This window comes from Echiichthys vipera (assembly GCF_963691815.1).
Source record: "Echiichthys vipera genome assembly, chromosome: 21".
Classification (NCBI taxonomy): Eukaryota; Metazoa; Chordata; class Actinopteri; order Perciformes; family Trachinidae; genus Echiichthys; species Echiichthys vipera.
Window position 1 is genome coordinate 9,710,738 of NC_139846.1, and position 12,196 is coordinate 9,722,933.

General features: G+C 41.8%; 1 protein-coding gene across 4 annotated transcripts in view; it reads left to right on the forward strand.

The window, feature by feature from the left end:
* asap1b (ArfGAP with SH3 domain, ankyrin repeat and PH domain 1b) overlaps window positions 1-12,196 on the forward strand; it is a 59,866-nt gene that overhangs the window by 33,685 nt on the left and 13,985 nt on the right. For all 4 annotated transcript variants that reach the window (XM_083935987.1, XM_083935985.1, XM_083935984.1 and 1 more), the window contains exons 8-15: window positions 1,492-1,567; window positions 2,604-2,690; window positions 3,646-3,746; window positions 3,868-3,937; window positions 6,669-6,756; window positions 6,988-7,036; window positions 9,135-9,301; window positions 11,895-12,028. In XM_083935987.1, the coding sequence (XP_083792113.1) occupies window positions 1,492-1,567; window positions 2,604-2,690; window positions 3,646-3,746; window positions 3,868-3,937; window positions 6,669-6,756; window positions 6,988-7,036; window positions 9,135-9,301; window positions 11,895-12,028 (772 nt within the window). The remainder of the gene's footprint in view (window positions 1-1,491; window positions 1,568-2,603; window positions 2,691-3,645; window positions 3,747-3,867; window positions 3,938-6,668; window positions 6,757-6,987; window positions 7,037-9,134; window positions 9,302-11,894; window positions 12,029-12,196) is intronic.

Genomic DNA, 12,196 nt, shown 5'->3' on the forward strand with positions numbered 1-12,196 from the left:
CTTCCCTGTTGTGCGCATCAAACCCACTGAGAAATGTATTTTAAAAGCACGCCACAGAAAATGGTTATCTCCCTTTTCTATCTCCTGTATGATTCACCAATCTTGAGGGTGCGCAGTCGTATATATAGCTCTCATAAATATGCACAGGTCATCATACAGATATGTTCTGACAGCTGTGGGGTTTGGTGGGTAAATAAGTAGGCGCTCTCCGTGCCAGAACCGCAGCTCACGGCGGCCTGTGACAGAATGACAAATTTTCTCTCAGTGTTGCTAGGTCCTGTCATAACACTGGGACCAAACAATATGCTTCCCTGTTAAATCTGTTCAACCTGGGCCTTGATGCATAGAAAAACTACAGTGGTGATGGATAAGAGGTGTGAAAAGCAATCGATGGAGAGCTGAGGGCCGAGTGTGTGACTTCTCCCTGTTTTTTACCATCTAAACAACTTAATTCAACAAAATAAGAAAAAATAAGAAAATAAGAACGACAAAGGGAAATATGGGTATTGGTCAGTCAGACGCATCAGTTCAGTTCAAGTGCAGCCGGAATGTCAGCTGCCGGATGTTGCTATGCAGTTTCTTTCTGTGCTTATTTGCAGAGCTGTCAAAGTCTAACACTCCTCACCCCAATAAACATAATTCTTGCTGGACGCTGAATTTCCCACGTCTTTGTAACAGAGGTGGAGGGTAAAATGTTATCATGACCAATAGTCAGAATGGTTGGTTTAGCAGAATTTCCTGCTTAATAAAGGTAATTCAAAATACATAAACAATATAGTGCAGCAAAAAGTCAACTGAGGTGAATCTCTACCTGCAGCATAACCACTTTAACTGTACATTCTGACAGGTCTATGGTACTCCACATGAAGAGTTAGGTGCAGTGGGAGGAGAGATGTGGGATCCTCGATGTACAGATTAAAAGAAAACAAGAGGAGGAGAGATGTGACACAGAAAGTAATGAGCAGAGGAAGGGAAAGGTTGGCAGAGGGCGGAGAGAGGGAGGTCATTAGTGGTGATTTGCAGCTGCAGCGCTGCATCGAGGTGTGTGAAGCTGATAGAACTGTGATGGATTCCAGGATGTGCTAAGCATCTCTGCAAATCCGCTGCGGACACGGCCAGCTACCTTTTCTGTGCCAAGAGCCAGAGGTGCCAGAACAAACCGAGCTATACATTAAACATAAACTGCACCAACCGTCTCTCTCTCTCTCTCTCTCTCTCTCTCTCCCTCTCTCCCTCTCTCTCAGTCTCTCTCTCTCTCTCTCTCTCCCTCTCTCTCCCTCTCTCTCAGTCTCTCTCTCTGTCTCTGTCTCTCTCTCTCTCTCTCTCTCTCTCTCTCTCTCTCTCTCTCTCTCTCTCTCTCTCTCTCTCTGTGACCTTCATAGAGGCCAAGAGCAGCACAGTCAAACACCTGACATTTGCAAAGTAGTAATTTCTGATAAATGGTTGACTTGCATGTTAATGTCAGTGGGATTCACTGCTTTTGTTCTCCAGTTTCTTCCAAGATGGCTTGAAGACAGCGGATAAGCTGAAGCAGTACATCGAGAAACTGGCAGCTGATCTCTATAATGTAAATACTCACATCTTTACCTTTTCTTCTCCTCTCATGCTTTTATTTTGACTTTTTATTTTTACAGAGAATCAAATCTTGATCTTGTACTTTTTTTACATGCCTTTGTACTTTGTCTGTTTACTTTTTTCTTTCTGAATTAAATCAATACATTTGAAAATAAATTCTCAACTCAAGGTCCACTTACTAGCTTTTTCCTGAATCTCTAATGCATCTCTTATTCAGCAGAGTAATTCTGCTCATACTGATGCAATAAAAGCTCAGGGAAGAGCTAGTAAGTGGCCTTCACGTTGATAATTTTATGCTACCGAGGTCAAGAATGAAGTGGCACGCTTAATGCAATTTATGATTCCAATAAAAGTATTTTAATGAGGGGTTAAATAAATCATTGAGTAAAAGTGTCGTGTTTACATGCATCACAATAAGTTAATTTAAAGTGAGGGTTCTCAGTTTATCGAATTCAGCACTCCATCACAAGCAAACTATGGAAAAAGATAATCCTACACTCACTGCTCACCACCATTTCTTATTTATGATGCTGTGCTTTTATCAGAATACAGTACTCCTGAAGGTATTATATGAGGGGGAGTGACACACATCCATCCAGAATCTCCTGGAAACTAGTAAAGATCACATATTAAAAGATGGTAACTCCACTCCAACGAAGATATTTCTCACTGTACTGATTTCTCCCAATAACTTCAATCCAACAGAGCAGCGTTTCAGTCTGAAAAACCTTTCACTTGGGAGATATCAGCACAGTGTGCTGATCTGTCCCCTTAAAAAGTTTTAAAGGATTTTTTGGTAATACCGGAAAAAGTCACACAACTCATTAGTGCGAGAGATGTCGGAAAAAAGTATTTGTTCAAAACAGAAAGCAACAGGCGTGTCTGCAAAGGTATTTAATAATGGAGCAGTTGATTTCAGTCTTGGTATTTATGTGACATATTTTTGTTTGTGCAGTAAACAGCTCCATGTAAACACAGCTGGTAATCTCTCAGTTGTGCATCTTTCCTCAACTTTTTGTTCTCCTCAGATCAAACAAACTCAGGATGAGGAGAAGAAGCAGCTGACTGCCCTGCGGGATCTGATCAAGTCCTCCCTCCAGCTGGACCAGAAGGAGGTAGGCAGGTCACATTCAGAGACACCCGGCCAAATTTAAACTTGTAGCAGGTGAAATTCTTAACGAGGCCAGCTCCAAGTCAGACACATACCAGCCACGTTGCTCCAGACACCACACAGACATGCTGTCAGTAACTGATGATTTGATACTCCATGTTTTTACCACGCACCTCCGCTCACTCTGGCCACTACCAGGTCTGGAGCTAGTCTCCTGCAGCACAGAGCGAGTGCCCAGTGCTGTACCATGCTGGTAGCCAGTGTGTGGTAGGCTTTGCTGGTGACCAGTGTTGTGCCTCACTGGCTGCTCAGTGGAGAGCCACTCACTGCCCGACTTAACAGCCCATCCCACACTTAAAACACTGCCAACCCTGGACTTACTTACTAACATAGTCTGCTGTGGCTGTATGTGTGTTTTCACAAGTTTATTCTCTCTGTCTGAGACACTGTTCTGCATGACACAGTCTGTACAGTATTGCACATTTATTTTACACTTCCTGTAGATTCTCTTGTTAATATCACCCACGGTAAGCACAGCATTTAGAAAGTGAGATTGTGGTAACGTCCGGTACACGGGCGGGCGGCACACTCTTTCACACCCACCGCCTGCACTTTAGCTGGATCTTTCACACCTCTCCCCTCTATCTCCCCCCTTCTGCCTTCTGCTTGTCTGGAATCAAGTCTAGAAGAGTAAGTGCTGGTGCATGCCGAGCATGCTGGCATCTGTCTGTTCTGCTTGACAGTAGAGTGGTTTTGCCCTTTAGAGGCTCAAGCATGCCTTATAGATTTAATTTACCTGTTAGCACTTTGGTTTCATGAGAGTCCCCGTACTTTTGATGTCGGAAGATGAGTTTGTGGTGTGTTTGTGTTCGTGTTGCATGTCTTTCGACTGCTTGTCTGTACACCCTGTGTGTTAAACGTTAGTATGTTGTGTTTGCGTATTATGTGGATTCGCACAGGACTCGCAGAGTAAGCAGGGTGGCTACAGCATGCACCAGCTGCAAGGAAACAAGGAGTTTGGCTGTGAGAAGAAAGGCTACCTGCTGAAGAAGAGTGATGGGTAAGCTGCGACAACAAGCTTTATTTTAAAACGCTGTAGAGCGCCATTCATGCTGCATTAAAATGTAAAGTGCACACAGAGAAGAAAAACATGACAACGTGCCTCCTCCTCTTCTTCACAGGCTGAGGAAAGTGTGGCAGAGGAGGCAGTGCTCGGTGAAGGGGGGCATGCTCACCATCTCTCATGCCACAGTGAGTACAAGACAAACACACACACACACACACACACACACACACACACACACACACACTGTGCGGATCAAAGGGAGGACATCATGCGGGGAGGTTGTGTTGGGCTTTCTCAATCTGGAGGCTGGCATAGTAGAATTGACATAGATGGGTTGTCATGGCAACCCCGTCTCCCCCTCTCTACCCCCCTCTCATCGCCCCTCCCCCCTCTGCCTGCTGCACCCCGGTGACTCATCTCAGAGCGAGTGTGAGCGTACTGTATACGTCTGCAGGGTCGTCTCCACTCTTGTTGCAGCTGCAGAAGCTGCTGTGCGGTGTGATGTTTTTCTTTCCCGTGTGGACAGCAGGCTTCTAAAAACTGAATTCAAATCTAGTCATTTGAGTTACAACCTCCCACTGAGCCTCGAACAAAGAGAGCAGACCGAACAGCTTAGCACAGTCCATGAGTTTAACTAATTGTGGCATAGCAGCTATCAAGCTATCAAAAGATCATCATCAGTACTGTTAAAGGAAGGTCCTGAGAGATGTCAGAGGATTACGTTCTTTGATCTCAAACCAACAAGTGAACTCCTTCTTATCTCTCCCTCATCTGATAACCAGCAGAAGAACTCTGAATAGCATTCAAACTAAGATGACTTGATTCATATTATGGTGGCTCAAAATGCAAACAGAAGCTAAGTTTGTGATAGTTGCTTGATACTTGGACTAAAGTATCAAGCAAGCGCCTAAATCTTCAACAGGCTGGGTTGCTCTCATGAATACATGAACCCTACGATAAATAGATGTGGTTAAATAACAGGCACATCAGCCTGAAAGATTACAATAAACTAATCCCTTAGGATTATTCGATAACTTTCCAATCAAGAATGTGAAAAAGAACATGAAAACCAATGACAATAATAACCCAGGCAGTGTTCTTCACAGTCCCCTTCCTTATTTCTGTGCCTCGCAAGATTCTAAAAATTCACATTTTCTTTTTTTTAAACTGTCTTGATATTTTTACTCATTCCACAAAATCCCCCCACATTGTGTAATGACTGATGTAACCGTGAGCCTCTGCTTTGTTATTGGTCACATGTGCTGTCGGTTTTGTGTTACGGTGAGAGCATGATTTGAACCTTCACGCAGCCGCTGCCACAAACATGAGAACATCCTCTGTGTCTGCTACGAGAGGCTGAGGGGAAGTGGTTGTCTCAGATATACAAAGTGTTTCCTTTTGTTCTGTTGGGTGATGGAAGGAATACATCTTTAACCTATCTGTCACTCCCTGTAGTTATATGAGAGCTCATAATGATTTCTCTCTGTCTGCAGGTGTTTTACCGCCACTCTAAGTTCTTGTTTTCTTCAGCCCTTGTGGCAGCTGAACTCTAGGTGACTCTAGTGGACATGGCAGGTTGCCAGCAGGCCAGCCGAGCTCCACGGCTCATCACAGCCTGTTAGCATTTCATTAGCACGTGGCCTGGCCCCTCCTCTGCCCTGGCACTGGCAGGAGACAATGCTCAGTGTTGATGTGCCAACTGGGCCCATTTTTACAGTACACAGCACAGCCGGCACGGTCCAGTTTCTTTACGGGGACAAGAGGCGTCCTGAGTTCAACATGTTGCTGTGGGACAGAATTCTGTAGCTTTAATTATGTGATTTTTCAAATTCCTGAGGTACCTTTATCACAGCAGAAGTAATAATAGATACATAAACATAGAGATACATAAATAATAGATAATTCACAGAGAGATCTACAATAATTTAGCCCATGGATGAATCATGCGAGTCCTTTATTGTGCAAAAATGTTGTTGGCTCTGTTTTATGATTGGAAATGGAATATGTTGGTATTTGCACCGTGTAGCAATTAAAAATATTAAACCTTTAGTGCTTTCAGCAAGGGCTGCTCATTTATGGCAAGAATCATAGTCACGATTATGTAACACGATTACTCATTGACTTTGCGAGTATTCTGCGATTATTCAATTTTTTTAAACCTTTTAAAATGTCTTCTAAAGATTGTTTTTTCTTGAACTTTAAGTATAATTAAACTGAAAAATAAATACAAAAGAAACATAATAAAAATCTAAGAAATGATATGTAAATATATATGCATTTAAATATATAATGTAAAAATGAGAATAAATTTGGTCAAAATAAATAAAATCATCTATGTTGTAACTTTTAGTGCACTCCACAACCTACAGAAAACGACTTAACACCACTAAACATTTGTTAAATTTGTATGTTGTATGCTCACTGAAAACTATATTCAACATATTTCAGTCAGTAACAGTGAAAACGGGTGAAAGCTCACCGCTGTGAAGGAAAGCGAGCGTCGGATTTAGAACACAAGACAAAACAATAATATTTATTTTATCTTGATTATCTTGTTGTCATAATCATTGGAAGCCAAAATTGTAACTGAAATCAAAATCTGATTAATCTTCAAGACCCAGTTCCAGCTTCAGCTTATATATTATTATAAATTAAACGTCTTTGGGGTTTGGACTGTTGGGAGAATCAATCAATCACTTTGAAATATATATATATTGGTCTCAATATATGTATATGTATATATATATATATATCATATACCATATGTCATATATCATCTTGGGCCCTGGGAAACTGATTGTCTGGCCTTTGACAAATTGAAACAACAATAACAAATTCATAGACACGCTTGTTTGTAATATAGGGATTTGTTGTGATTGATTTCCTGTGTGACTCTTAATCTGTTTGTGTTCACAGTCCAACAGGCAGCCGGTCAAACTCAACCTGCTCACCTGCCAGGTCAAGCCGAGCGGCGAGGACAGGAAGTGCTTTGATCTCATCTCTCGTAAGTTTCACATGTGAATGCTGTAGTTATATACTAGCTTAGTTATATACATGTTATTAGTATGAGACCGTTTTATAAACATCCAGGAAAACGAACAAACAGACTGTTTTCGCTCAGGTTCAACACAGACCTGTGATATATTTGAATGATTTCATGTTGCTCACAGTATTATAAAATACAAGATAAGAAATTTGCTTATTTGACGTCATCGTTTCGTTTTGTGTTCAACAGATAACCGGACATATCATTTCCAAGCTGAGGACGAACAAGAGTTTGTCATGTGAGTACCTCAGAGTAACACGGCTAACAGAGTAGAGCATTTGTCATGTTTTCTTAAGGTTTATGACGTTTACCTGTAAGCTTCTCATATCCACCTCACCTTTACCTGAGTTTCTGTGTGAACACAAGCTGACCTAATGGTTTTTATTAATGGAGGGGTCGGTTAGCGGCTGCTGTCGTACTTAGAGACAGGAACTTACAGAAAAGCTGTTGAGAGTGGGTTGAATTGCAAGGAAAGCAGTGGGATTTGTGGTCTGCAGCAATTCAGGTCGCTGTGACCTCAAACTCTTGTTTCCCATGCTGTCACACACACATGCATGTCGGTAGGCAGACACACACACACACACACACACACACACAGACTTATAATACTAGAACAGTAGTAATTCAGCAAAAATAGCACCATTTAATAGTCAAATGCTGGTTAAATATGCAAGTAGCTGGTAGATTTGATTCACTCACAGCCAAAAATAACCACGGTAACCTATCGAGTGGCTGGTAAATTTGGCCATTTGGCCGGTGGACAAAAATAAAATAATTTTGCGCCCTGTGGGGGGTATTAATGAGTCATTTCACACTGTTGCCCTGCCTTTATTGCCCCTGAAAACAACCATTGAGAAAGAAATTGGACTTGTTTGAAGATCAAAGATTTTGTACTTTTTCTAAATTAAATGTGAATTAAGGGAAATGCTAATTTAAATACCAAGCTGTTTTATAAACATGGAAAAAACATGTTTGTTATTTCTTTTAAATGCACAAGAGCCAAAATAATGGACATAAAAACCCTCTGTTGCATCAAAAGGCATTTCAACTCAAACAAAACAAAACTGAATGCCATCATACTGAATCTTCTTAAACTGTCTAGACATCAAGAAACACACTTTAATTTGTGGTGATTTTCTGTTTCGGGCTTGCATGTTCTCACTCTGATGCCTCGCTGTGGTCCAACACTCTGTATGTACTTGTCGTCCTTTGGGATCCAGCTCGCTGCTCCTCAGTGCCGCTTCTGTCACGCACTTCCAACTGCAGCAGCAGCAGCAGCAGCAGCAGCAGCAGCAGCAGCATCTTCTTCTTGGGATTTTTCCATGAAAAATTTAGCATTCCATGGGACTTTAGTTCAGCATCTGTACACTTACGCATCTGTGGATTAAAATGACTTTTTAAAACAGATAAACAGAAAATCTAACACATCAGTTGATTTTGCACACTCCCTGTCTGGCCTCTGCCTTTACAGACAGGGGTGAGTGACAATGACGGAGGAAGTGCTGACGTCAGGCTCACAAAGCCCTGTGTGTGTGTGCGTGGGCGTGGCGTGTGCGTGTGTGTGTGTGTGTGCAGATTGTGCATTGCAGCTACATCATATCCAGAGGAAATGAATCCAAAATGAGGACCTTTTTAGACACCTTATTTCAAAAGCACTCCCAGGGAATTGACACAAGCACAGTTGAAGTATCGTTATCAGTTATAGAAAAATATTTGCCGTACAGTTTTTGTGCAGTTCAAGTGTTAATGCATCATATGTGCGTAACAAAGATTAGATATTTATTTGGACCACATATACAGGCAGTAAACTTTTGTCCTTTCTAGATGATAATGATAAAAACAGATAATATGGAAATCATCATGTTACTTTTTACTTATAACTATAATTAAGCTTTTTGGGGGGATTTATTCATAATTTATCTAGGGAAGAAATTATTAGTAAATTGCCAGAAATAACTGATTCATTGTTAAAGTCATTTTTTCAAGACAAAATTGCAAAGTCCAGCTTCTCAATTGTTACTTTGTTTTGTATCATTGTGAGCTAAATATTTTTTTGTTTTGGACGGTTGCTCGTCCAAAACAAGTCATTTGAAGTCGTCACCTAGAGCTTTAACAAATTAGGACGGGCATTTGTAACAGATTTCCGACATTTTATAGACAAAACAGTGGATTGAATTGAGAAAATAACCATCAGATTAGTGCAGTTGTAGCTGTTCAATTCACTTTACTTTATATCTGGTGGTGTTTTCATCTGTGCTCAACTGTGCTTTAAAAAAAAAAGCATTATAGATAAAAATGTACTTATAACACCAGTAATTATGTGTTCCCTTTTGCAGCTGGATCTCGGTACTGACCAACAGTAAGGAGGAGGCCTTGAACATGGCGTTTCGTGGCGAACAGAGCAGCGGGGGCGAGGACGGTTTAGAGGATCTGACTAAAGCAATCATAGAAGACGTGCTGCGCATGCCTGGCAACGAAGTCTGCTGCGACTGCGGAGCTTCAGGTGTGTACTGCTGCTGTTTGTGTGTCCAGAGAGGCTACACACACACACACACACACACACACACACACACACACACACACACACCACACAACCTCTTGACGCTTTGTGCTTAGTCAACCCTCACCTTGTTACAGGAAAAGACAAACACCTCCACTTCAGCATTTTCTGATTTCTCAATGTTTTATTTAAAGCCACACACCAATCGGGATTTCTTTGCAACGCCGCGGCTGCCCTGAACTCAGTGTCCTTCAGTTAGATGGTAACTGAACAAGCTACAATCCCCCCTGCAGCCTTCAACAAACATGTGTGTGTGTGTGTGTGTGTGCGTGTGTGTGCATTCAGGACACAACCTGATCCTGATCCTCCCCCACATCAGGAAGCAAGGACTCAGCACTCCTGAGTTGCTTAGACATTCAGGCCCTCTGACACTTAACACACGCACACACAAACACACGCATACACACGCATACACACACACACACACACTTTCTTCTGTCACCACAAACACACACACAGCAGCTCACCGAGCAACCGACTGCAGAACTTTATGCTCTGAGGGTAAAAAAAAACCGAAACATTTCTACGCTTAGAGAAACAACATCATTACATCACGTCGTTACATAAGTCACAGGCGCTCTGTCGACCCCTGCAATCTGCAGAGAGGGGAGGTACTTTGTCATGTCTATACTATACTGCGTCAGTTCGTATATATGCTTTCAGTGTATTATACGTGCCAGATGTGGGACAGTTTCCTTTCCTCAACGCATAAAATCAACTTTACGGTTGAAAGGTCGTTACAATGACTTCCAAAAGGTCACCTCTTTGTTCCCTCTGGCCCGAGTGGAAAGAGGACAACTCCTTCTCATTTTATATTCTCCGAGGGTCTCCTTCTATCAGACGCAGCTTTGCAGCTTTAGCATTAAGCAGCTATAGAGGTCACTGTGCATCAGCTCACCATGCCTCACATGCACTCTATGACCTATCACCAGCTCGCATGCATCTGCTCAGTATGTTATGAACATGTGTGTGCGTGACTGCCTTCTGCCTGCGTTTCTGTGTATGACTCATTGGTTTTCGGGCTGCCTTGTTTCCACTGGTGCTGCTGCCTGGTGTTCACTCGTCAGTTCCAGACAGACAACCCCGGCCTCTCAGCATCAGCAAGAGTTCACAACCAACACAGCTGAGCTCTACGTTTTTAAAAGCTTGCTTAAATCTCCCAGATTGCATCAGAACATCAGGCAGTGGTGCCGTTCAATAATGGCGGTTTAGAGGGCGCTACATCACAGCGTACTCGTGCCGTTTGCTTGGCAGTAGGTTACACAATGGGCTTAATCACATGACGTCACTGTGTCCGCTGCTTGTGCCTGCAGCAGTCCTCTTGTGGTCTGAAGTGTCTGTTGTTTGTGTATGAATAAAATACATAAATGTAGTCTACATTCCCTTCATTTAAAAGCAAGATCCATGTGTAAAAGTGCATCCGTCTCATCCGCTGAAATCAGGTTTTTGTCTGGTGAAATCATTTCGTTATCACCCAGGATTACGTTAGAAATGTACGCGGACGATTGAAATGTCAGTGTGCAGATGTTATTCTTATTTACAAATGACAAAAATAAGATGTAGAATGGAGCTGCACCAGAAATAAAGTGTCACAGCCCTTTGTAGAGGCCAAAGATCTGTCCAGTTTGCTGAGATGTAAACCTGCTGTAAGATTTGTTTACTTCTGTGTCTAACAGGAGTTGGAAATTTACATTTGGGAAAAACAAAATCAATCTACAGAAAAAAGAAAATAAACATGCTGATAAATCTTGCATTTCTGGGTCTGTATAGTTTTGTGTATTTTGGGGGAGTTCTGATAGAAAATTGACCATATTAAGAAACTGTTACATCTTGTTTAAGACAGTCAAAGCACGGTTATAAATGAGTTTAGCTTGGAACGTCACCTTGGTGCTAATTAAATAAATATATGTTTCATGTAAGCGTTGTTTAGTGTTCAGGTTCTATTTCTCCGCCTTTTAGACGATCTTCTGTCGCGAGCCAAAAAGAAAGAAAATGTATCTTTAAACTCTGGTGTCAGTGGTTTTTGGTGTTAGCCATCACAGTTCAAGTAAGAGTAATAGCTTCTGTCAAGGCTCAACATTATTCTCCCAAACTTTTACAATCAGCCAGGAATAAATCAAATGTAGGGAGGCTGAGAAACCAATTTCTCTACTGACAGCAGCCTTAAAGGACCAGAAAACAGTGCAGCCACACAAAATGTATCTTCAGTAAAGGGCATGACTGCTGAAAAATATCTTGCTAGTTTATTCCTGAATACAAGTTGACAGTAGTGACAGGGATGACATGTTCCAGGCTGTATTTGAGTTGAATTTTACTGACATTTATTGTAGTTTATGGTACTTTTTCTGCGATTTGGAGCTTTCATTGTTACCTGATGCAACTTTAATCAAAATCTGTCAACTGGGTGGAGTATATCCAACTTTTCTGGACTACACCATCTGTCCATCCACTTATGATCACTCTGACTATAGCAGCAACTTCATATATGGTAGATTATGGGGAGCATTAACACACATTTCCTCACATGTGTTTCTAGATCCTAAGTGGCTGTCCACTAACCTGGGGATCCTGACCTGCATTGAATGCTCTGGCATCCACCGAGAGATGGGGGTCCACATCTCCCGCATCCAGTCTATGGAGCTCGACAAGCTAGGAACCTCAGAACTCTTGGTGAGTCAGATAAATGGTCTACCAAGTGAATAAATAACTTTATTTTGGAGGCAGCAGTCCACGCCCTTTTACTATTTTCATCACAAGTGAAATATCAGAAATAATGAAAGAGTTGTGGAAAAACTGGAGAGCTGAATTTGATCTTCAAAGCAGCAGAAACACGCACTC